Genomic DNA, 27,462 nt, shown 5'->3' with positions numbered 1-27,462 from the left:
CAGAGTTAGGCAGGTCGGAAATCTGCTAGCTTGGGAGGGGATACACGGACCAAGGTGAAAGTGGTTCTTGCACTGCTTCTATTGAAATGAGCAGCAGCCTGGAAAACAAGGTGCAGGGGATTCCAGAGACTGCTGGGAGTCTCTGGAACAAGTAAATACATGGGCTGTGTTAAGATAGCTAACAATATAAACGGGTGCATGTATACTTGTGCGTACACCAATGCTAGGAGCTTGGTAAATAAATTTGATGAATTTGAGGTGTTGGTCAAAACTTCAAAACACAGATATTGTTGGGATAACAGAGACGTGGCGCCACACAGATATAAGGAATGCAGAACTGGAATTTAGGGAGTACAATGTGTACAGAAAGGATAGACAGGACAGGAAAGGAGGAGGGGTTATGCTATTGGTTAAGAAACACATAAAATCCAAGGAAGTACAGCCAGTTGACATGGCAGAACAGTGCATTGTCTAGTCAGTTTGGTGTGACATAAGCACTGGGAAAGAAAAATTGAGGGTAGGAGTGTGTTATAGGTCTAATGACTCTGATGAATATAATAAACAGCTGTACAGAGAAATAGAGTGGGTCAGTAAATCAGAGTGTGTTATAATTAGGGATTTTAATTTCCCAGATATTGACTGGAATTTGTGTGTTGGTCACTCACACACTAGCAAGGCTTTTGTAGATTTATTGGATGATTGTTTTCTACAGCAGCATGTTCGGGAGTCAACTAGAGGGAGTAATATTCTTGATCTGATTATTAGTGGTGATTCTTCATGCATTAAGAATTTGCAGATAAAGGAACCACTAGGTGGCAGTGATCATAGTGTGCTGAAGTGGGATTTACTGAAAGAGGCAACTACCATCAGGGGTAAAGGGAAGGGATTTTGCTTTCGTAAAGGTGACTATGGTGGTCTGAGACTGTATTTAAATTCTATACAGTGGGACCAACTGATGATGTTACCAACAGCAAATTCAAAATGGGAAGCATTCAAAGAATTAATCTTGGAAGCTACTAGGCTTTTTGTACCAAGTAAGAAATATTGTACAAGGTTTAGGCCTAACTGGATGTCAGATGAACTAATTAGACATGTGGCAGAAAAGAAAAAAATGCATGGGATACATATAAATTAAAACAAGTGACACGGAAGCCTATGATAGATAGATATAAGCTGGTCTGTAACCAAGTCACAAAGAACGTTAGGCAGGCAAAGGCAGATTACAAGAAATCTTTGGCAAAGGTTGCAAAGAAAAACAGCAGAGTGGTCTTTACTTACGTAAACTCTAGAAGGAAAGGGATGAATCAGATTGGTCCACTGGATATCGATGGTTCAACTGTTGATGATCCTGCTCAGGTAGTTAATAAACTAAATGAATATTTTGCATCGCCATTCACACATGAGGAGTTATTCAGGGAGGGGTATGCCAGAGGTGTATTAAACTCTGGCAGTAAGCTAGATAATCTTGTAATAACTGAGAGCAAAGTTGCAGAGAAATTGTTGAAGATAAACATAAGAAAGGTACCTGGGGTGGATGGATTCTATACAGTTATATTAAAGGAGGCAGCAAAGGAAGTATGCGAACCCTTAGTCATAATTATGAGAGCTTCCTTGGACTAAGCGGAGGTACCCTATAACTGGAGATGTGCAAATGTGACCCCAATCCACAAAGGAGGATCGAAGGGAGACACAGGTAATTACAGACTTGTTAGTTTAACTTCTGTTCCAGGGAAATTAATGGAGGCACTGGTTAAAGAAGCATTGCAGGATCATCTAGACAAGACTTCAGTTAAAGCTCAGACACAGCATAGGTTTGTTAAGGGGAAATCTTGTCTGACCAATTTGATTGGATACTATGCTGTGGTCACAAAGGAACTGAATGCAAAGAATAATTGTGATATCATATATTTGGATCTTAGAAAGGCTTTTGATACTGTTGCACATAGAAGACTGCTGCACAAATTGGAGCTGTGTGGCATTGGAGGCAAATTGCTGCTATGGATAAAGGGATGGTTGAGTGGGAGAAGTCAGAGAGTGGTAATCAGTGGACACTGCTCTTTTGGACTAATTTTATTAGTGGAGTCCCCCAGGGTTCAGTGTTGGGTCCATTGTTGCCTTCTCTGTTTATTAATGATATTAGTGATGGTATGGTATATCAGGTTTAATGTTCAAGTTTGCAGACAATACGAAGGTCAGCAGGGTTGTTTATGAGACTAACGACAGTACGCTGCTGCAACAAGATCTAGAAAAGTTTGTTAACAGGGGAGACTGTTGAAACAGTCTCCCCTGTTAACAAACACAGACCATACTGAGACAAAAATAATAAATACAAGATATATACAGAAATAATAATGGATACCCGCAATATATAGATGGCTCTAAGAGAGCATTTAGGTGTGACAGAAACATTTTCAAGTTTCAAAATCAATTATCATCATTTCTATTATACTAACTGTTGATTTATATGCAACCTGGCTCTGTATATCATTGGAAGACACCAACTTTTTCCTGCCCTTGTATAAACTGGCCTCTTGTGTGCTATGAATGCTCTTGATATAAACAACTCTGTTCTACCTCTACTAGTAAACTGTGTGAGAAACAAAATCAAAGAATTGCATAAGCTAAGTCAAGGTGTAATGATATGTTGGATCCTCGGTCATGTAGGCGGCATCAGTGGCAATGAGAAGGCTAATCAAGCTGCATAAACCCCATTTGATCCAGTTGAAGAGAAGAGATAGTTTTAGTGAAATTGAGTATTGGAATAATTTTATTACCCATAGATATATCTTAATAGGAAATTTACAGTATGACCCTTCCTAGTATATTGTCCACTTCTTGACTCAATCAGAAAAGTGTCTTTCTATCAATCCTAGGCACAGTGTATCCACTAACATTGTCTTAAATACTTGGAGATAAAGCCAGTATGAAAGACCTTTAAAATTATCTTAAGATCAAACTCTGTGATCAAATATAAAGTCATAAAATTAATAATATACATACTTCACTTCTTAAATAATATGTGATTATTATTTAATAAGCCTTTTTAATTATTCTCAAGGAGAATAGTAGGTGTTTCTCTCACCAATTAAGGAGCTACCTCATTTGTTTGGTTTTTCTTGCATTTGTTCCCATGCACTAACTGCAGTGCATCACATTATGGGTAAGGTGTGACAGCCATGATTTATTTGTTCAGTACAGTGTCTGCATGCTCCTATGTATTTATTATTATCAGGAATTTAAAAAGAAATTGACTATTTCTTTGCATGAGAAGTATGACCCAGTCTGAAATTAACTAGTTTTTTTTTTTTTTTTTGAATAATAAAAACATTACTACACTCTTTTTCTTCAATGTATATTGTACCTACTAACAAAAATTCAAAGAAATTCAGCTATTGGAAGCTAAGTTGGAAACTTGAAAAACTAATGTCAAGTTGATAATATTGCATTGTGCACTGGATAAAAAAAGAATTTAGCATTATTGTAATTGATTTATTTTTGGAAGCAATATTGGTACAGCACCTTTTCTGGAAGTATATTTGATCTTCTAAACAAACTTTAAAGAAAACATCAGTGTTATACATTTCCAAAACTTCTCGTCAAACAAATTTTGCATCAGTCTTACTTTGTACATGCAATGGAAAGGAAAGGAAAGGAAAGAAAGAAAAAGGCATGTGATACACCTAATGGAATGTGTTTTGAAATTTGTATTGTTATAAAATATTTTAATATTTCTTTGATATGCATTTTACATAATAATGAAATTTCAAGGAAAGATTATATGTCAAGTTATAATTACACAAGCCAGAAAATTCACAATCAAATGTGAGATGCTGCTACAACTATCAGAAAGTCTGCATTTTTTGTTATAAACTACATAAAAAGATATATTTTACTTGAAAATGGATTAACGCTATTTTTTTTTTTTTTTTTAAACTATGGCAACTATAGTGTGAGAAATTGTGTGTATCACTAACGATGTCCAGATGGTCTGTACATACTGCTATCATGCTTTAAGGTGTCTTATAAGCTGCAGTGTCTTTATATGATGCCCTTTGGGAATATTAGCAAGTATTTACCATCTGAAGAAGCAGAAAATAATCTCCACTTCTACACCACAGTAACAAATAACGTTTGGTACAAGAAAAGGTTACTACTGTTGGATTTTACCACAAGGAATTCTCAAGAATAAAACATCTACACAAAATGAGAACATATGCTCAGTCAATAATGACTGAGATCACTTGCATTCGTGGAAAAAAATAATAAAATTTCAAACACTGGTGTTTGAAATTTGTAATGCAGCTTCCAGTAGATAAATAAGTATTGGTAGAAGCATATGATGCAAGAAAGCAAACTCATATAGCATCAGCCAAAAAAACAAAAAAAAACAACACCTTCCTGTTTCACCCATTCATTAACTCCAAATGTTTGTCTAGTTCTGCCTTGAATTTATTTAAGCTGTCAACTTCTAGAATTACAGATGGAATAATGAAATAAAATAAAATAAAATGATAGAAAAGACTGTAAAATAACATTTACAAAAAACTTTTAATTATTTTAATTATTTGACCGGGCGCATAGATTCTGGGACCGCAAGTGGCTGGAAAGTTTGTGGATTGGATCCTCTGGTAACAATAGTATAAACAGAGACAGGGGAGTTAGGCTTCACCCCCTTTTTGAGGCGGTGGTTTTGACAAGAGACAAACGTTTTAATTTTCCACGGGTCCAGACCACTTCTGGTTCTGGTACAAGTGAAAGGAATGCTGAGTATGCGCCTGGTCATCCACGTGTGCCATGAACCTGGTATTTAAGGATGTGTCGTTTAAGTCTCACTATTACTGAGGAAGGAGGAAGACACCTCCGAAAGCTCTAGTAGTGTTTTTATCGTCTTTTTATCGCTTTTATATTTATATTTTAATGCATTTTAACTTATTTACTTATTTTACTTTTGTTATAGTTTAGTTTTTTGTAAATAATTAAAAGTTTTTTGTAAATATTATTTTACAGTCTTTTCTATCATTTTATTTTATTTTATTTCATTATTCAATCAGTCATAAACGGTTGGTGTGTGTGTTTAAAATTGGTGGTATGAATAATCCCAACCTCAGAGGCCTTATTGCAGATACAGATGGAAGTTTGTTCTAGCAATTAACTACCCATTGGTAAAGGCAAATTTCTGCACATCTATTCTACAACTGTCTTTTCTCAATTTGTTATGTTCTCTCAGGTGACTAATCTGGGCAAGAGGAAGAATCCCATCAGCATTGAGCTTGCTCAAACCGTTTAAGGCCTTATACACCTCAATCAGGTCACCTTGCAGGTGCCTATCCAGACAGTGCAATTTGCGGAACTTAAGTCTTTCTTTGTAAGAGCAACCCTTTGTTATGTTCACCAATCTCGTTGCCATTCTCTGTACTGTTCGAGCAGCTCTACATCCTTCCTAAAATGGGGCCTCCAGACCTGTATGCAGTACTCAAGGCGTGGCCTGACCATTGCCTTATATGAGGGGATACTCACTTCATTATCCCTGCTAGGAAAATTAATATATATCATTGACAAGACACCATGAGGTACTCTTGCAGACTGTGTGGAGGTCTCATCATCACACTGTGATCACTTCCACATGTTGTCAGTTGGATGCACTTCCCTAGATTTTGTTTGTTTCTTAACTAACAGCATAACCCTCCTCCCCTCTTATCCTGTCTATCATTTCTGTACACATTGTACTTTCCAAATTCCAATTCTGCATTCCTTATATCTGTGTAACACCACGTCTGCTATCCCACCTGCCTTTGTTGTTTTGACCAGCACCTCAAATTCATCAAATTTATTTACTAAACTCCTAGCATTGGTGTACATGCAAGTACATGCACCTGTTCTTATTCCTAGCTACCCTAACACAGCCCATGTATTTACTTGTTCCACGATGACTCCCAGAAGTTTCTGAAATCCCCAGAAACTTGTTTTTCTGGCTGCTGCTCATTCCAATAGAAGCAGTGCAAGAATAACTTTCACCTTTGCCAATGGCTACTTTTAACCTATCAGTCCATGTACCCCTCCCAACTAACAGTTTTCCGACCCATCTATCACTGCCTCGTTAGCATCAGTAAATATTCTTGCACCTTTTCTATTTAAGTGTATCCCATCCGTGTAGAAGCAGTTTCTCTTGTTAACAAGCACAGACCAGGCTGGGAAAATTTTACTCCAAGAGCCTTGCACAATCTCTCCAGGGCTGAATTGATTGACAAGGCTCTCATCTTATACTCCCTTATACTATGGGCTGAAGAAAACCAACATTGCATGTTTGTTTTCTTCAGCCCATACATGCTGATTGTGAAAGTTTTGGATTCCGTCTCGTGTGAACCATAGGGCAGAAAAGTGAGGAATTGTACCACACTGCTGCAAGAACTACTGGAAGAACATTACTTGCTCAGGGTAATCTGCTGGTGACAAGGCCTGTACCCATTGCAGATGGTAAGGATACAGTTGGTGTTCTCGCAACGCTCTCCAAATAGTCGAACGTCGAACAGCCAGTTGCATTGCTATTCTGCATGTGCTGATTCCAGGAGTGGCATGCACAATATCCAAAATCTCCTCCTCTGCTTCAGGGGTCGTAGATCTTGGTCATCCTCTGTCGGCAGCACGAGGTGTAACGGTCCCATGTTCACAAAGGCGGTGATGGATACCTTCAAACGTTTTCCTGTCTGGACATCTTCATTCTGGGAACCTTTCGTAGTACAAACAACGAGCCTCCAGAGCATTGCCATCCGCCAAACTGTACGTAAAGTGCATATCCGCTTGCTCCTGATTTGAATACATGATCGGAATGGAAAACAACCAGATTCTGTCATAATACAACGGTAATTGATTCAACAAGTGTTAACCTGCAATACGGCGAAATAAAAATTCTTCAAATTAATGGGCAAAGATCTCGTGCAGCGGCAGACGAGATTAGGAAAGCTGCTGATGAACTGGGGTTTGATATTGTATGCTTGCAAGAACCGTATTACTCTTCTCAGGTAGGGGGTTCAGCGTATAAAGTTATAGGATATCCAATTTCGGCAAGGATTATTGCCTCAAGTGACGATCGACCCAAGGCCGCCATAATTGTTTTTAACAGTGAACTAGTAATAACAACTATCTCAAGTGAATGTTCTGCTACCACAGTTTGTATCCTGGTTTCCTCCAGGGACCAGTCGTTTTATCTGGTTTCCCAATATTTTCCTCCCTCAGAAGATATTCAGCCAGCCTTACACAGACTTGACAGGGTATGTAGCAGATTTTCAGCTAAAAACTTACTAATTACAGCAGATTTCAACGCTAAGTCTACACTTTGGAACAGTGGCTTTTCTGATGCTCGAGGCGAGCAGTTGGTTGATCTGATCTTGGATCATAATCTCTGTGTAAAGAACTTGCCAAATAAACCATATACATTCTCGACGACAAATGGTGAATCTAATATAGATGCTACTTTAACCTCCATTAATCTGGTGGATAGGGTGCAAAATTGGGACGTCAATCCGTATCTAATTAATAGTGACCATCGAGCAATCACCTTCTTGATTTTACCGAAGGATAGGCAAGTGAATATAACAATAAGGGATTTAAGGCGTTTTCGGATGGACAGGGTGAACTAGACCAAGTTTCGTGAATATCTGAATACAATTTTTAATGGAGATGACAAAGTAATCATTAACACCTTAACAGCAAAAGAATATGTTTTTCTGGTTCAATATCATTTATATCAAGCGATGGCCTACTCGACGAAAAGAAAACAGACAGGAAGAACTTCTGTCCCATGGTGGTCTTCGGCACTAGCTGAATTGAGACAACAAACTCAACAAGCACGAAAAGCATACCAAAGGAATAGGCATCTATCGGACGCAGACACTCAGGCTTTGAAAAATGATTACAGAGACTTGAGGAAGAGGTACCATAAAGCAATTGCTGATAGCAGGCAAAATTGTTGGCAACGTCTGGTGAAGGAAACAGGAAATGCTGACCCTTGGGGTATAATTTATAAGCTTTCAAGAAATAAACTTTTGTGTGGTGAAATTTACAACACGATAATTAGAGAGAATCAAGAAACTTCGGACTGGGAATCTATAGTCGAAGGGATAGTGAGTAGCCTATTTCCGGAAGATTTGCCGTTTATGGATAGCCCTGATCAAGCGGAAATTAGACGCATTAATCGTGAATATAAGGGGACAACCGAAACTGCCATTTTTAATATGCTTGAGCTAGGTGCTGCAGTAGCTAAATTGAACCATAAAAAATGTCCTGGCATTGACCTCATTGAGAATCAAGTAATTGAAAAATTTTATGAATTCTTCCCTGAGATTTTATTAAACTTATTTAATAAATGCCTGCTAGAAGGGCTTTTCCCTCTCGAATGGAAGCTTGCGCTCTTAAAAATCTTGCATAAACCGGGAAAGCCAAAAACAAACCCCAGAGCATACAGGCCAATCTCTTTATTGGCAAATCTTGGCAAATTATTTGAAAGGATGATTGCCCCAAGGATTTTTAAATTATTTACAGAACATAAACTCTCCTCTGATTGCCAGTTTGGATTCAAAAAAGGACGTTCCACTGAGGACGCAATCTCAACCCTGCTGACTTACATTCAGGAGGCAAACAGCAAATATGTTCTTGCTGTTTTTATTGACTTTGAGGGCGCTTTCGATTCCCTTTGGTGGGAGAGTGCTCTCAGGTCACTGCAACTGGCAAAGTGTGATGACTACCTGTTCAGAGTCCTCAGATCTTACCTTAAGGATCGACAAATTAGAGTATGTGCAAAGCATTTATCATACACGACTACCGTTTCAAGAGGATGCCCTCAGGGTTCAGTCTTGGGACCTCTCTTTTGGAATGCAGTGCTAGACCAGTGGCTCACGAAGGATAGCGATGAGTTCATCAAAGTTGCATATGCAGATGACTTGGTGGTGGCGGTGCAGGGAGGATCAAGACAAATTCTCGAACAAAAAATTCAGTCAGTTTTGAATAATTTAGTGGCATGGGCGGGTTTGAATAAACTAAAGATTTCTGTCACCAAGACCAATTTCATGGTGTTTAAACACCACTTCGATTATGGAAGGCCGCCAAAGGTAACCCTATATGGTACTCAAATTCCATATGTACAGAACACCAAGTATTTGGGTTTAACTTTAGATGATCGTCTCAGGTTTCATGTACATGTCACTAAAATCAATGAAAAAATCAAAAAGTTCGTAGCTGCAGTTGTTAGAATTTCCCGCAAGGAATGGGGTTTATCCAAAAAAACTCTGGTATTGTACTACAAGACGATATTTCTTCCCATTGTAGATTATGGTGCTGGTATTTGGTTTGCGGCTGCTACCAAGGTTACAACTAAAGCCAAGCTTCTGTCCCTGCAACGTACAATGTTGCTTACAGTTATACGCGCTCCAAGGACAGTGTCGACAAATGCCTTACAGGTTATTGCAGGTACCATCCCCTTGGATTTACACATTATTTTCTGAGGTATTGTATATAACTTAAAGAAGGGAAGGGCGTTACAAATATTGAATATCACCTCTAATCCAAATAACAACATAAAGGAGGAAAAACGTAGAATTTGGGGCGAGCTTGTGAATTGCTGGCAGCAACGTTGGGATTTGAGTGAGTATGGAACCATTACAAGAGGCTTCATTCCAGCCGTAAGCTTTTCAATGGACAGGAGGGTGTCGTCTTGGTTTGCTCCCACCATGACCACGAGTTACTTAATCACTGGACATGGCTTAAGGGCCAAACTATTTGAAAGAGGATTAGAACCTGACCCCTACTGTTCGTGCGGTGAGGTGGAATCTTGGAGACATGTCATCCTTGAATGCGGACTGTATACTTCAGACAGGCAGGAATTACTAAATAGGTTGCCAAACCTCACGGAGAATAATTTACCTCTCTTGGTTCAGAGGTGGGACATCTTTGCTTTGCTTCAGGAATTCTCGGCCAAAGTTTTTAAAAGAAGACAGGAGCTAAGAAATCTATTGCAGGATACCAATTAAGGGAAGTGCTGCACATTTGACGACAGAACATTTCGTGTAATGTCATCTTTATAGGATGTTTCTTGTCTACAGCGAGATGATCTTCTGCTCCTGGACACCCAATTGCAGGCTTGCATTTGTGGATGGACTCTAAAGTGGAGATAATGTTAATGTTAATGTTTCTAAGTGTTAAGTTAATGTCATTCTAAGTGTATGTATTTGCTATTTACATGTAAATAATCGTATAATGTTGCTTTTGTTCAACAAGTGTACATTGTTCTTAGTTGGAAATTTTTTATTTTTATTTTTATTTTTTATTATTTTTTTTTTCGCTGGCCTCCAAGTTTGGGCAGCCTTGGGGGCGGGATTGCTGGCACCTACCAGTATAGCGCTACTTCCAGTAGGTGCAGGATTTGTGCATTACAGCACACATAGAGAATGGTGGATCCAGGTGTTAGTTAATCCCTGGTGGCGAAATGGCCTGACATAATGCTCTTTTTTTTCAGGCCTGTTTTGCAGACGTTCTGAGCTTTCTCAGGAGTAAAAGGTGGAGATGGGCTTGTGTCTAGGAGCCACCCTTCATATCAGGACACACACAATTAATGTACAGAAAGACTACAGTATTTATAAGAGCATGTATTTAAATTTGTATATAAATATTGTATATAAATTGATTAATATTGTATATAAATTGATTAAGATATCTTGAGAATGTATATACAGTTGTGTGTTAATAAATAAAATAAAAAAAATAAAAGTACCTTGTGATGTACACCATGGCACTGAATGACACTTGTATAATTTTCCTGTCTGTTCAGGTTGCTACAGTTAATAATAGAGTGCACATATTATATAGACTATAGGCTGACTCTGTTAGTCTCTATACCAATTGACGGGTATACTACAAGTAAGTAATAAGTATTATATAGTTAATAAGAATAGAATCAATATGTGTATATAAATGGTGTGACCTATCCATAATGTTCTAACAGTAATTAGTTGTGGAATCCTGGTAAAGCTGCTAGGAAAGCTGCTGGGACGCTGCATCAACCTGAGTAAAGATCATGGACTGAGGACAACCAATGCAAAAAGGACAGTATTATTCATAATGCACACTAACACCATGGTACTGAATGACACTTGTGTACTTTCCTGCCTATTCAGGTTGCTACAGCTATCAATAGAGTGCACATATTATATAGACTATAGGCTGACTCTGTTAATCTGTATACCCAATTGACAGGTATACTACTAATAAGTAATAAGACACCTGGGGAACAATGAATGACTAGGCTGGATGCTTGCTGACAAAATGGTTAAACAGTTACTGCACTTGTAGGCATTAGACAAAACTGAAGTACTGAACATAAAACTGGCCACCCAGTACATGCACAGTTCACTGCGAGTCACAGGCTGAGCGGCCGGAAACAGGCGGCCCACACTGTAAAGGCGATGTATGCCTTACTGGGGCCCTCACCTGAAAACTATGAAGTACGATATTGCACTATGGAGATTGTAGCATGAATGGTGGGGATATATATCCATACAGATTCCCCTGCTGCAACAGTGTAGAATGGGGGGTATCTTGTGAATTACATTCAAACACCCAGCTTGTCCGTGCTGCACTATCCAAGCATACCATACACCTGGCTATATCTCCTGTACCAATCAGGTACTTAGAGAAGATGAGGGTTGTGAATGAGGGAGTACAGGAGTGGACTCCTAATGCATAGGCTCCCCCACTGGAAAAGAGAGAGGAAAGAGAGAGGAAAAGAGAAGAGGACAGGAAACAACTGTGACGTAATAATTAATTGTAAGATCCTCGAAACTAACAAGTACTAGTTAACAATATACTGATATAATGGGTAAATAATATTATGATATTGTATTATAAAGATTGTAGCACGAATGGTGCATGACCAGAGGCGCGGCCCTGGGCGATGTCTAGCCATATGCTATATGTTTTTTTTTTTTTTCTCTCCTGCACGTCTGCCCTGGGCGGGTTGGGCCCGCTGGGGTGGACCTGCAGGGATTGTTCCCTTGCCCCCTGTTCTAGGACAGGATTGAGCCCTGCGAGATGGGGGGTGGAGACTTTTAGGGATATAGAAAATTAGAGCAATTAGTAGAATCTGGCTGCCTCCTTGTGGCTAGGGATGGGAGCGGGGGGGGGGGGACAACTCGCCCTCAACCCCCTGCTGCTAAATGCCAGAAGCCAGCCACATACAACACAAAACAACACACTACACACACTAAAATAACATTAAGTTAAACCCCTAACCTTACTCAACTAAATTTCTAACCACGTAGACCGACTTAAACTTAAAATTTAAACCTTAAACTTTAAACTTTAAATTTTTTTTTTCCCACTTAAAACTTTAAACTTAAAAACTTTTTTTTTTTTTTTTTTTTGCATTAGATGAATTAAATAAAATCCTGCTGGCAAAAATAAAAGCTTAACAAACGGCGGATATAGGGGAAACCCTGGAAACCGCCAATAATTACAAAACTACTTTGCAGTACCTTGTGATGAAGGAAATCACCTGCGGGAGATAAGGCATTCCGGTTAATAACTCGTGAACTAAACATTTCTGGAATTATGTTGATATAAAATATTTTTATTGTCTACATATGAGGAACTCATTCCTGAAATTATGCTATTTTTGAGACACCCTGTATATATATATTTAAGTATCAAGTTAACGTTATATGAATTTCATATCTCCTATCAAGTTTAAGTTATATGTATTAAGTTAAAATGTTACATTTGTAAAATCTAAGTAGTTAATAGGTAATAAATTTATCTGTTGCCACCTATGTGGTTTGAACTCTCATGCTAAATATTTGCGATATATCTACGGCAAATCAAATTCTAAAGGCTCTACGAATATTACTGTTGTACGTTACAGTCTATGTGACAAGTTAAATTAAGGCGTCTCCGTAGCCAGGTGGGTAGGAGCAGCAGTGCATAGCACACCCTTCTTGATTAGACTGGGGTTCGAGCCCGTGACCACCAAATATGGAGGATGCGGAAAGGTCAGGGAATGACCACCACATATCCCTGGAGCAATATGACCTTAGTTGCTAATGCTCCTAAAAATCAAATAACAAAACAAACAAGTTAAAGTTAAGTTATTAAAATGCATAAATAGTTCTAAAATCTGTAGTTTATAATCCTCTGCTGGTACTGATTACACTGCTACAAGTATGTAGAAACTTCTAGTATCTGTTATATTGATAAGAAAACATGGTGGCAGAATTTGAAAGTTACTATCGATACAATGCCATCAGAAGTCGACTGTGATTTTTTATGCAATTACAAGGCTGAGCAAAGAATAAATACACCAAATTAATCAGAAAATCACAAAGAAATGCTGTACTACTAAATTTAAATCAAAAGTTATAGAAAAAGAATAATATGAAATCAATAAATAAGAAAATCCACTTAGCAGCTTTGACACTATGTGGCTCCCACTAGCCTCATCGTTTCAATTTCTTTGAAAGTTAGTAGATTTTTGTTAGTAGATGTATGTACTGCTACTTTTTTCCCCCTTTTAAGAAACAATATTTGGTGCAGAGAGTGCATTTTTTTCTTTGAATAATAGGAAAGCTATTTATTGCCCTGGATAAAAAAAAAATGAAAAAAATGAGTTTGTGTTGTTATAATTGTTTTTTAGGCAGGATATTGATATAGCATGGTTCTTGGATGTATATTTGATCTTCTAACAAAATTTTTCTGTTGATTTCTGTGTTATAAACTTCTGAAATCTGTTGTCAAACAAGCTTCACATTCGTCTTATCTTGTGTGCAAAAGAAAAAAAAAAGCATGCACTACCCATAATGGATATTGTTTTTTAGAATTTTTATTATTTCAAAATATTTCATTTTTATAAACATTTGACTTAAATTTCAAGGAAAATTTTTCATTGGAAGTTCTGTTATAATTTTCCAAAAATCAACATTAAATCAAAAACAGAAAAGCACTAAATCAAATACATTTTTTTTTTTTTTTTTTTTAAATGACTACTATTAATAACAAATAAAGGATTTGTGAACTAGATAATATTACTGTCAGGGGAGGGAATTTATAAATGCTGGTGCATTATAGAGTTTCTCTTCAGATCTTCAGTTATATAACAGTAATTGTGTGGTGGGGGGCCATTTTAGGCATAAGCTTGTTACCTTGCATTAGCTCTCTGCTAATTTGAAATATCATTATCCTCAGACTATCTTGCCAATATCAGCTGCTACAGTAACAAACAAGAACTCTTAAGATGTATGCAATAGTTACTTTGACCCATCTCATCTGATAAATGTATATCTATATTAAACCTGTCTCCTTAACTAGTAGTTTACCCAAACCCTCAACGTATCTTTGGTGATACAGCCAGAAACCCTTGCACTACCTTTGTTCAAATGAATCCCATATTTACAGAATAGAACCCTTCTCTTTACAAGTATGGTCAATGATAAATAATTTCTCCCCAAATACCATGCAGAGCCCAAGTCTTGAGTTAACCCACAAGGCTTTCAGCACATAGTCCTAATGTGTCTGAACAGAATTGTGGACAATAGCTGCCAACTCATTGAATTTATGATAGTCTGTCCTTTTTACTCTTTTTACTTTTTACGTTGTAATATAATTTGATCTTCTTTCAGCTCACCGTTGTAATATAGTTTGCGACAAAAAATTTCTGTCTTTTTGGAAAAGTCAGTTTTTCTCCATTATTTTCTTTTCATAAAAATTAATAAAATTATGTTAAAATTGGTATTTTTTTTTTTACTTTATGAATTCCTTTTAATCTTGATCAGCGAATTGGCTGTCAGGTGTGCTGTGGTAGTTAACATTGCTAAACAGAAATGCACAGTAATAGCATTCTCTGTTATGTGCAGTAGTTTCATAGTGTTTGTGTAGAGCCAAGCTAATTGACAGTGACTTTCAGTAAGATGCCAAATAAATGCAATGTAAAATTTCAGAAGACACATACACAAGGCCATGCCGACCGGGATAGTCGGGTGGGTAAAGTGCCTGCCTGGCAACCCAAAGGTCGCGGGTTCGAATCCCGCCTCGGGCTTGGATCAAAGTACTGCAAAAAAAAACCTTGGGAGGTGCATTATGGCCACAGAAGCCTATGCACCAACAACTACCAAAAAAAAAAAACAAGGCCATCTATTGTGAACTCTGAAAAAGGTAACATGTTCGTTTTGTATACTGTATTTTAATGAATTTTCGGTTTCAAACAGTGAGAAACGATGTAATCAGACAAATCAGCATTATAACAGCAAGCTGCGCATAGAAAGAAATGTAGAAGTAGATGTTGCATTTCATAGTGATGATTATGTCAGAAATGCTGAATGGTTATTTATATCTTTTGTTATAGAACATAATCTTCAGTTGTGCTGAGTATGCAGGTGCATTGTCCGGAAATGTTTCCAATAGTGAAATAGCAAAAAAGTAAGGTTGTTAAAGAACAAAAACAATGGGCATTGTTAGTGAAAGTGCACAGACAGGGAAGAGGTAATGATGGTTCTGAAAAATGGGCAGTTTTCAATTGCTACAAATGGCATTAATCAAAGTGATTCCAAGCAATGTCCCATTGTGGTGACCTTTCCTAATAAAAAAAAAAGTCAAATTAAAAGCAGCTTTCTGTCCGAACAAGCATTGGAAGGTGATTACAGGGTATAATATTGTACAGTCAAAGCTCTTTATAGCAACCCTCTTTTTAACGTCCCAACATGGTATAACATCCTATGCGGTTGGTCCCGGCCAGTTTCTCATTAACCTAATGCTGTTTTACATTCAGTATAACAACCTTAAAATAAAAAGATTTATATATAATGGCCATAAATTTCAACCTCTTAATCCGAATTTTTAATTTTTTATTACAATATTCATGTTTAAAAATGACATAATGATTCAAATATATTGAAGAGACTGACGAGCTTGCTGCCTGACCATGAGAAATCATTTGTTAAGATTTCCTGCACTCCTTTCTCACAGTGCAGTAATGAAATGAACATCAGCTAGAATTTAATAATTTCATTAGTTAGAGCGATATGTTTATTGGTATGGCTCTAATAAAATGGACAGCGTTGCCAATCACAAATAAAATTACAGTTTTGCAAGCTGTAGATAATGGTGTGCATTCAAAGACTGACATTGCCAAACAGTTTGGCATTCCTAAGAGTACTCTGTTCACTATTCTGAAAGATCGGAAAAAGATTGAAAGTTTTGAGAAATCTGCATCACTGGGTAGGATTCAAGCACGAAAGGCAAAGTATCGGGATCTTGAAAAGGTACACTTGGAATGGCTAATTATGATGCATGCAAAAAACTTTCCGGTGGATGGTAATCTTTTGCTTAAGACTGAATTGTTTGCATCGAATGGATATTGAATCATTTAAAAGTTCAGAAGGATGGTTTCTGAAATTAAAGACTTGTCATAGCCTGACGAGTCTTTAATTTCTTTTGCCATGCACTTTCAAAAAAGTGTGTGGTGAAAGTACAGCTGTGGACACTGATGCTACAAAAAAATGGAAGGAAAATTGTTTAAAAAATGTTTTGCTGACATACGACCACAATGACATCTTCAATGCTGATGAAACTGGACTTTTTAAGGTTTCAAGACAATACTGACTATCTTTATCTGTATTGCAATGGATGACATCACAAATCTGTGAAGAATATATCAGAGACTTAGATCACAGGATGAGTGAGAATTGAAAAATTTTGCTGTTTGTGAATAACTACACCCCTCATTGTCAAGTAAATGATCTATGTGCAATCACTGTTGAGTACCTACCACCGAATAATATTGTCAGTTCTTCAGCCACTTGATCAAGGTGTAATCCAGTGTTTTAAGAAAAACTACCGAATGCTATTAAACAAAATTGTGCTATGTGTTGAAAGCAAAATTCAATGTGAAATCAACACCTTGCAGGCAATGTGTTTATGTGTTTCAGCATGGGATGAAGCTGATTAAAAAGTGATTGCCAACTGCTTCAAACATGCTGATTTACCTTTGAATGATGCAATGTGTGAAGTTTTGCTTGCTTCTTCTATTAATTGTGAAGAATAGTCCGATAATAGGAAAGAAATATTTGGTTATGTGCATCATCATCTAAACTTACAAGAAAACTTAGGCTTCAAAGATTATGCACACGGAATATTTCAGGATATGCAAAATGAAGAGGAACGCATTGCAGATGTAATGGAATCTTCTGAAATTTGTAGTGATGAAGATGAGGAATCTGCTGTAGTTGAACAAGAAGTTTCAGTGAAAGGTGCTCATCAAGGATCAGAACTTGTATGTCAATTTTTTTCAAGTGCAGCCTAACTACGAAAGTGAAATAACTTCTATTGCACACCGTCATAATTCTCTTTTAAAACATGCTCTACCACTGAAACACATGTTTTGACAGATTATTTTAAAGTATTAAACAATTATCTTGTTAGATCTTGATAGGTATGTAGTGAAATTTACAATTTAATTGTAACCTTACTGCACTCTACAATCATAATTTTTTTGTTTCATACTACAGTACATATCATAAATATGATTATATTATATTGTACTAGTAGATTTACATTAAACTTTCAAACTTTTGCTTGTTTTGTTGCTGATTTTATGAACAATTGATATAACATCCTTCCAATATAATGACCATTTTTCTCATTCCCCTGGGGAGGTCATTATATAGATCTTCAACTGCATATCCTCTTCTGAACAATCTGAAAGTATGTGGAATTCCTTGGAAAAAACTGTCTTTCACTTGTTGGTAATTCACTTATGATGTAGGCCTTAAAACTTGAATAGTATGGGTATTAAAAGAGGAGATTGAGCACTTCACAGACTGTTCTTGTCATTTTATTAATTTGTGTGCTGTAAAGGGAACTACATGCATTCTTATGAAAGTGGTGGTGGAAATTGACTACTATCTAGAAAGAAGTGCTAAAAGGAAAGACAAATTTCATAATTTGCTGCATGCCACTGAAGTAAAAAAAAAAAAGATTTTTGAAGCATGTCTTTACACATTGGCTGTATTTGGTTAAATGTGTTAACTAGACCATTAGAACAGTGCAACCTGCGATAAGTCTATTTAATGAGGAGGTTAGAAGTGGTCAGAAAAACAATATGAGCACTTTTTCAGAGTTAGCAAATTGAAAACTATAAAAAGCAGTCAATAGCAAGTGGCACTTGACTCAGTTTCAAATCCAGTTCATGATCCAAAATCTTTGAAAGAAGATCATGACAATTGATGAACTCAAGAAAATTAACTTTGAATTGCAAACATCTGGTAAAACCATTCCTGAACAGCTCAAGCAAGCTGATAATTTTAGACATTTTATCCTCACTTATGCAGAAAGTCTGTTTATGTTTCTTTCTTGAATAATGTAACTTGCTTGTTTCTTTTAAATGTTATGCCAACATTTGAAAATCTGAAGTCCATAGTTCTTCAACTTAGTGTATGTCACATCCCTGTACCAAGGTCATTACTCCTGGACAGTTTGAGTAATGTTATGTGAAAATTTATTTTATGAACAGTTTTCAAATCTTTTACTTTTATTTTGAAAATTGATTACCATAGCAGACTAAAACAGAATGATGATTTTGACTTAGTCTTTGTCATTTCTTCTGCCAGATTGTGGAGTATAAAACAAGAGGGGAAGATTCCATTATTTTTTCACTGAAGAAGCAATTTATGGCTGCATGTCACTACCTAGTGCCCAAGTTCCCATTGAAAAATCTTCTTAATAAATGCTCAGGTAGCACGGAGCATTTATTAAAATCTTCTTAATAAATGCTCAAGTTTTGTGGACATGTTTCCAGTACTCCTTGGTGTTGTTAAAAATAATGTAACTACGGGACACTTGTGAAAGGGAAAAAAATTTATGTACAGTGGTCCTTTGTTATGGAATTTTAAAATGCACAAGGAAGCTTGAAAAATAAAAAATTATTCCAAATTTTACTTGGCATTTAAACAATTCCTTATAGCAGTGCAGAGTATGAGAGAATATTCTGCTAGGTTAGAAAAACAAAACTGAGGTCAAATCTTTTTCTAGTGAAACTGGGAAATGCTCTGATAGCCAATTCTAGATAGCAGGGTCATTGTTATTAACAAAATTTTAACTTAATAGTTCTAAAGAGTGTGAAGTTTGCAATATTATCTTTCTTGAAGCAATCAGAATCATTTGTCTAATAGAAATCCAAACAGAAATCCACAGACAGAAAAATTCTGGGTAGCTAGTCGTCAATCATATTTTATTGGTAAACAGTCCTATCACTGTACATTAATAGTGACATATAGTTTTAGTGTAATGGAGACTTTACTAACACTTCCTGCTTTTTGCAAAAAAATCCTTCTATTTTGGCTAAACCTGCTGTTTCCCTCCTGCGTACAAATGCTTGTTCTCCTATTTTTTGAAAGTCAAAAGTCAATAGCTATGGCAAACATGCATAATAACCTAATTCCCGGCATTTTTTCAGCATGTTCCTCTATTTATCCAACAAATTGTGTGAGCTTCCATTAGTCATCACGTGAATCACAATGCTCTCTACCCCCTAAAAATCTGACAATCTGTTGGTAACATCATTAATTGTTGCTCTTAACAGACACATATTGGTGCTCATCCAGCTATCCTTATTACAAAAAATTACCCATTTCTTTCAAACTGGAATCTTCCAGGAAGTATCTCCTTTTGAACCATTACAATCTCACTGCTGTTAAATTGATCTGGTTCAAAAAAAGAGTAATATTCAACCCAGCTAATATTTAAAGAAAGGTAGCACATTCTTAAATAGAACTGGAAGTAAGAAAACATTAAAGTGGTTCGGTGTGTTTCAGAAAATTAGTATGGAAAAATGCACATAAAATCTAAGACAGTGCATTCAGTTGACATGAGTGGCCAGGCGCTTCCTTATCCGGGTGGGAAGGAGCAGCAGTGTGTTGCACACGCTTCTTGATTAGACCGGGGTTCGAGCCCGTCACCACCAAATATGGAGGATGCGGAAAGGTCAGGGAATGACCACCGCATTTCCCGGAGCAATATGGCCTTAGTTGCTAATGCTCCTAAAAACCAAATAACAACAACAACATGAGTGGCCAGTGTGATGTTGAGTCAGTTTTAAGCACTGGGAAAGCAAAAATGAGAGGAGAGTGTGTTATAGGCATTGTGATGAGTACACTGAACAGCAGTACAGAGAAATAGAGTGGGACAGGAAATCAGAATATCTTATAATGGGGGATTTTAACTTTCCAGATATTGACTGGAACTTCTGGGTTGGTTATTCACATGCTGGTAAGACTTTTTTGGATTTATTGAATGACTATTTTCTTCATCAACAGCATGTTCAAGAGGCAACCAGAGGGAATAATACTCTTGATCTGATTATCAGCAGAGATTATTCACAAATTGAGAATCTGCAGATAAAAGAACAACTAGGTGTCGGTGATCACAGTATTTTGATGTGGGATTTACTTTAAGATGTAACTACCATCATGGGTAAAGGAAAGGGTATTTGCTTTTGTAAAGGTGACTAAAAGGTCTCAGACAGTTTTTAAATTCTGTGCAGTGGGACCAGCTGATGATGTTACCATTCAGCAAATTATAAATGGGAAGCATTCAAGGACTTAATCATAGAAGCTGCTGAGCTTTTCATACCAATTAAGAAATACTCTTCAAGGCATAGGCCTAAATGGATGTCAGATGACCTGATGGGACTCGTGGCAGAGAAGAAGACAGACTAGGTAACTGTATGCATGGTATGCATACAGTTACCTAGTCTGTAATCAAGTCACAAAGGAAGTTAGGCAAGTGAAGGCAGATTATGAGAAATCTTTAGCGAAGGATGCAAAGAAAAACACAGACACTTTGCTTATGTAAACACTAGAAAGAAAGGGATGAATTATATTTATGCACTTGATATCGATGGTTCTACTGTTGATGATCCTGCTCAGGTTGCTGATGGACTGAATGAGTATTTTGCATCTACATTCACACATGAGAAATTCTTTTAGGAGAAAGGATGGCAGAGGTTTATCAAACTCTAACAGGTAGCTAAATGATTTTGTAATAACTGAGAGCAAAGTCAAGGAGAAATTGCTGAAGTTAAACGTAAGAAAGGTATCTGTGGTGGATGGAATCTATGCATTTATATTAAAGGAGGCAGCAAAGGAAGTAAGCAAACCCTTAGTCATAATTATGAGAGCACCCTTGGATTCAGGGGAGGTCTCTGTGGACTAGAGATGTGTGAATGTGTCCCCAATTCAGAAAGGGGGAAGCATGGATCAAAGGATGACACAAGTAAATACAGCCATGCTAGTTTATTTTCTTTTCCACACAAAATAATGGAGTCATTGGTAAAAGTAGTAATGCAGGATCATCTAGACCAGTGGTGTCCAACCTACGGCCCATGCGGAAAGTGAACTAAAACAGCATTTTAGAGAGTTGCACTACAGGCATGCGAGTGTTGAGCTGAACTGTATCAAACATGTACGTATAGTCTAGTGCAGTCATATGTACTCTAAATACAGATGTGTATATATAAATTTTTTCATTTTGCATAAATCTACTATTTTTATATAACTTGTTCATTGTAATGAATTATTATTAATTTGTATTGAATTAAAAAATCATCTTTAAAAATGTTACGAACAAGGAAAGTGATTTTGGGTGTCGTGTTTTTAATCAAAGGTGGATTGAAGACTATTTGTTTATTGAGTACGGCAAAAATGCAGTGTGTTTGATGTGTAAGGCGACCATGCCAGTTTTTAAAAAGTATAATTGAAAATAAACTATGATTCAAAGCACAAATATTATGGTCAATGTAAAGGAGTGTTCCGAAAAGAAAAGTGTTCAAAATTACAAAACGAATTAAGAAAACAACAAAACACACTGAAAATATCAGTCAAGAAATTTATCTGCTGTAATTGTCGGTTATCAATTTGCACATTTGATCACTTTTGAAAGTAAACTGAAACGGTTCAATGATGGTGAATTTGTTAAACGTTGAGGTAAAAATTTATTCAGTGAAACGAACAATGACACAAGAGATTAGTTTGTCTTGACAAACAGTTATGTAAAGAGTAGAATATATTGGAAAGAATTTGACTGAACAACTTTTGGAAAACATAGAACAAATGAATAATGCGTCTCTTCCTCGACCCATATGTCTTATTTGCCTAGAAGAGTTATCAAATGAAGCATGGTCCCAAGTAAACAATGCAGGCATCTTACCACGAAACATCCATCGTGTGCAGAAAAGGATTTACATTTTTTTTAAGTGTCTTCAAAGGCAAAATAGGAAGCAAAGTTGTTTTCTGAATTCGATTACAACAGTATCAAATTGAGCTCAAGAGACTAATTATAAGGTCGCCCAATTGGTGGCCAAATTCAAAATGCCTCATACAATTGCAGAATCGCTTGTTTTACCAGCCTGCATCGAAATTGTTAATACTATGCTTGGGACAAAAGAAATTGAAAAAGTGCTGCTTTCGAATAACACTATTAGTAGACGCATTGAAGACGTATCAGATGACATTGAAACAAAATTAATTCAGAAAATTATCGAATCTAAAAAATTTTCATTGCAAATTGATAAATCTACAGACGTTAGTAACTGTGCTCAATTAATAGCACTAGTTAGAATCATTGAAGAGAAATGCTTGAAAGAACATTATTTGTTTTTCAAAGAACTGACAAATCACACTACTGGGGATGAAATATTCAAAGTGGTAAATAAATACTTTGAGACAAATAAGATATTATGGAAAGATCGCTTAGGCTTGTGTACTGATGGTGCAGCTGCAATGACCGGAAGAGTTAAAGGTTTTACCTCAAGGGTTTGTTCTGAAAACCCAGAAATTCAGGTTATACATTGTTTTATTCACAGAGAAGCTCTCATATCTAAAATTTTGCCTGTGGATCTGAATTCCACATTATATGATGTTATTAAGATGGTGAATTTAATAAAATCCAAGCAGTTAAAGTCATGTCTGTTTTCAGCTTTGTGTGAAGAAATGGGATCACATTATCACTCTCTGCTATTTCACACTGAAGTATGTTGGCTGTTCAAAGGAAGAGTTTTATCAAGAGTTTATGAACTAAGAGAAGAGGTGAAAATTTTTTTGTGAATAATTCTTACTTTTATGATTTAATGAAGGATAGTTATTGGCTCCAAAAACTAGCTTAGTTAACTGATATTTTTGAGCACCTGAATGAGCTAAATCGAAAATTGCAAGGATCACATGAAAACATACTAATGTGTATGGACAAAGTTTATGGATTCAAAGAAAAAAATTCAACTTTGGAAAAATGAGGTTAAAAATAGATCACTAATGATGTTTAATCAGTGTTATAATTTAAATCCTAAAGAAGAGTTACTGGGATTAGTAGAGCAACATTTGTGTTTGCTTGAGGCAAGACTTCATCACTATTTTGAAATATTTGATTTAAAAAAAAATTGATTGGATTCGAAATCCATTCGCATTATCCCTAGAAATTCCAGTATTACATTTATCAATAAAAGAAAAAGAAGAGTGATTAGATTTAAGAAATGATTGCACCCTTCAAGTACAAATTAAAGGAATCGAGTTATCTGAATTTAGGTTAATGGCAAGAAAGGAGTTTCCTTCAATTGGAGAAAAAGCAATTAACACTCTTCTTCCATTTGTGCGAACAGTTTCTCGTCAATGGTGACTATCAAGAATTCGAAGAGATCATCATTAAAAAGACTGGATCAGAAGTTACGTGTAGCCATTTCAAGAATAAAACCTGATATAAAAATGTTATGTTCACAGAAGCAAGCTCAAGTTTCTCATTAAAAAAAATTGAAAAGATTTTATTTTGAAGTTTTGTATGAATTTAGTATTAAATATTTAATATTTTCCATAGTACTTATATATTACTTTTCTTATCATAATTGCATATAATGCAAATGTAATACATTTTTTCACAAAGTCCTTATGGACACCCCAAAATCTGCTCCAGTTTATCTCTGTGTGCCATACAAAAATGATAAGTTCCTGTGTGCCATGGCGTGAAAAAGGTTAAGAAGCACTGATATAAGGCAATGGTCCGGTCACATCTTAAGTACTGCATACGGGTCTGGTGGCTTCATTTTAGGAAGGATGTAGAGCTGCTGGAATGAGTACAAGTAAGGGTAACAATGGTGAGGGGAACAAAGGGGTGCTCTTACCAAAAAAAGGCCTCCGTTCTGCAAATTGCAGCATCTGGAGATTAGGCCTCTGTGAGGTGATTGAGATGTTTATGACTTTGAATGGATTGAGCATGCTCAGTGCTGATGGGATTCTTTCTATTGCTCAAACTACACACATGAGTGGACACAAATTCATATTGAGGTAGGACGGTTTCAGAATAGATGTATGGAAGTTTGCCTTGGGTGCCAGTGGGAGGGAAGGAAGCCAGTGGGTAATTGATTGCCAGAACAAACTTTAATCTGTTGTTGTGGAAGTTGATAGCTTAAACGAATTCAAGGAAGAACTAGACAAACTATTGGAGGGAATGAATAGGTGAAATGGGAGGTCCCTCCCCCTGGCTAATGCTGTATATGCTTGCTTTCTTGCATCATTTGCCGCTGCTAATGCTAATTTTGTTTTGTTCTGTGTACTAATGATCGTATTATTAGGTGCACTAATAATGAGTGGGTTCCCCTTAAGCACACAAAACACCCTTGATTCATTTGTTATAGAATCTGCCCTGAAGAAATTGTTCCATCTTATTTCAAATGTGGTCAGTTGGACTGAGATCTGAAAATCCTACGTTGAAACCCTATGTTTGCTGAATTCACTCTTGGGTCCCTGGAACCAGTTCTGTCAGAAATAATTTCTAGTAACTTGTGGTATCCAATTGTTGCTCCATTGTTATCAAGTGGCATAATGTGCACTGTGGAAATACTCCCCACATCATTTTATGGTCTGCCACAGTCAGACCATAAACTATTCTGCTAGGTGTCAATTTGTTCTTGTTCATATTCCAGCATGACCACCTGGTTAGTGGAGTTTACAATAAATCATCAGTTCAAACATTAATCGTATTTAGCACTCTTTGGCTTGAACCCCCGTCCACTCAAAGAGTGTGTGCTATTGCATTCACACTCCTGACTACTCCGCGATGTCGTCAGGCCAATATAATAATTTGGCAGAAAGGGTTTATGGACTCATATTGTTTTCATCATATTCTGGTCTTCCCATCAGTATGAACCAGAAAGAATTGTGATTCAACAAGGCAAGGTTTTGTGAATCATCCTCTTACCAGTGTTGGCATTCCTGAGCCCCCCCCAGTAACCGTAACTTCTTGTTTCTTGCTTATAGGAGTGGCACTTGGTTTGGTCATCAGCTGTGATACCACATCTGCGACAAGGTAGGATGAGTTGTGTATATGTCTACTAAATTTCCCCTTTTGTTTATTGTTTACTGCTGTTTACCAGGTTGTTTGATTGACTTTAGCCTTTTTGTTACTCTGCACACATCTTGTTACCACCTTGGCTTATCACATTGACAAGCTGTTTCCAACTTCAAAATTGCATTGGCTCAGTGTTATTTGGTTATTGGACCAATCACGATACACCCAAGATGCAGTTGTATTTGTAAACCCCAGCAGGGTTGCAGTTTTCCAAACTACTCATAACTGTGTGGCTAGCACCAACTTCCATGCCGTGTTCAAAGTCACTTAAGCAGTTTATTTTTCACATTTTTGTACTGTATTGCCCACACAACACATCCCTACATATCTGCCCACCTGCTTTATGTCGCTTGATGAAAACATGATGCTCTTATGGAAGGAATGTTTCATTTTGTGAAAAGGGTAGATATACCTAATAAAATAAGGGCACTCAATGTACAGTAGACTGTCGAAAAAGCTGCACATTGAGATTGGATGTATATACATACAGCGCAGATGTCTTGCAGTGCCAAAAAAAGAAAATGGCAAGTCACGTGTTTACTGTATTTGTTTACATTTGCCATTTTCAAAGTGAATTCTGTACTGATATCACGGATTATACCACTGTTTTACATTTATTTTAAATTAAAAACTCCTCACTATGGTCCAAAGTTAATAAACTTCATACAGAGAAGAAAAGAAGAACAACATTAAAGCTTAGTGACAAATTTGATATAATCCAAACTATTACATTAGGGTCACCCGAAATGTTAATTCATATACCCATGTGTATTGTCTGTATTTTGTGTGTTCTCTGCTTGACTTCCTGTTTTGCTGGACGAAAAACCCCTGTTTCTGGGGGAAAAACCTTGCTATCTACACCTTAGACCCATTAATTCAGCCATGGAGTGAAAAAAGCCTATAAAAGTTGCTCACATCATCAATGTGATTCAAACCCCGTGCTTTTTCCACCCAGTGTGGGGAGAATGGTGACTATACCACTATGTTACCCACTTAATATAATAAAGAAAATAGAACGGGGCAGAATTGTATTAATGGCAGAATATAACATGGATCGTCAAATGTTTATGTTTTTTTTTTTTGTGCAGTTAATAAAATTGTATTCTTAATCTCTCTATTTCTTATTTGGCCTCATTATCCTTGAATCCCCGAAAGTGCTGTTATTTCAAAAGTCTACTATATTATGCAGATGAATGATAAGTAGGCAGTAAAGGGGGTATGAAGTTATATGATTGTTATTTCATTGCTGAAAACTACAGTAGCAAGACTAAGCAGTTTTTCTGACAGTTTTATAAAATGAAAAGTTATAAATTCCAAGCAGGGTTCACGAAGACCTCTTGTGGGCCACTTGCATCCTGTGGACTGCAAGTTATGACTCGTGCTCTAGAGAATTGATTAAGTGTTTAATGAGGCTCCTGCTGTAATCGTTCAGGTTTTGATTATATTTTTGTAAGCCTACTGCTGTTAAAAATTTTGATTAATGAAATGTGATTACCAGTTTTTAATGTAATTGTATTTATAATTATTTTAGATTACGAACATCTCATTATTCCTATAAACTTGGCATTAGAGCACCATCGTCCAAGGTAAGACTAATGTACCACTCCTTTACTGTTTAAAAATTTATTATTTGTGTATAAGCATAAGTAATATAATCACAGCCACTCAGTGTATATTTATTATATCAAGTTGGGCTCAAAAACAATGATTAATATTGTATAACTTTTGGAGAAAAGTTAAAATAAAATGAATAAAATAAAATAAATCAAAAAATGAATTTCTAGATTAAAAAAAAAAGTAGGTGCATAATTTTTCTGCCTACATTCTACCTAATTGGATACATTGTTTCCAGTGCTGAACATTTTTGCATGCCATTAAAATAAAATTCTTTTGGCTAAGAGGCTAACTGCCATTATTGTATGACTTCTTTAACTTCTCCATTGGAGTCATATTTGCTGTTTCAGATATTCTTTTATGCTTTGGGAACCAAAAAAAAAAAAAAAAAAAATACTAGGCTATCGGATGGAAGCAGCACAGCTT

At 36.5% G+C, this 27,462-nt stretch overlaps 1 protein-coding gene across 1 annotated transcript in view; it reads left to right on the top strand.

The window, feature by feature from the left end:
- The window catches only part of LOC150083274 (serine incorporator 5-like), a 217,594-nt gene that overhangs the window by 89,609 nt on the left and 100,523 nt on the right, over positions 1 to 27,462 (top strand). The window contains exon 6 of the mRNA XM_090378456.1: positions 26,954 to 27,008. Within this exon, the coding sequence (XP_090234582.1) occupies positions 26,954 to 27,008 (55 nt within the window). The remainder of the gene's footprint in view (positions 1 to 26,953; positions 27,009 to 27,462) is intronic.

Source organism: Mastigoproctus giganteus, chromosome 7 (genome assembly GCF_048544385.1).
Source record: "Mastigoproctus giganteus isolate SK-2022 chromosome 7, ASM4854438v1, whole genome shotgun sequence".
In the NCBI taxonomy this organism is placed as follows: domain Eukaryota; kingdom Metazoa; phylum Arthropoda; class Arachnida; order Uropygi; family Thelyphonidae; genus Mastigoproctus; species Mastigoproctus giganteus.
This window is presented reverse-complemented; position numbering and strand designations above follow the sequence as displayed.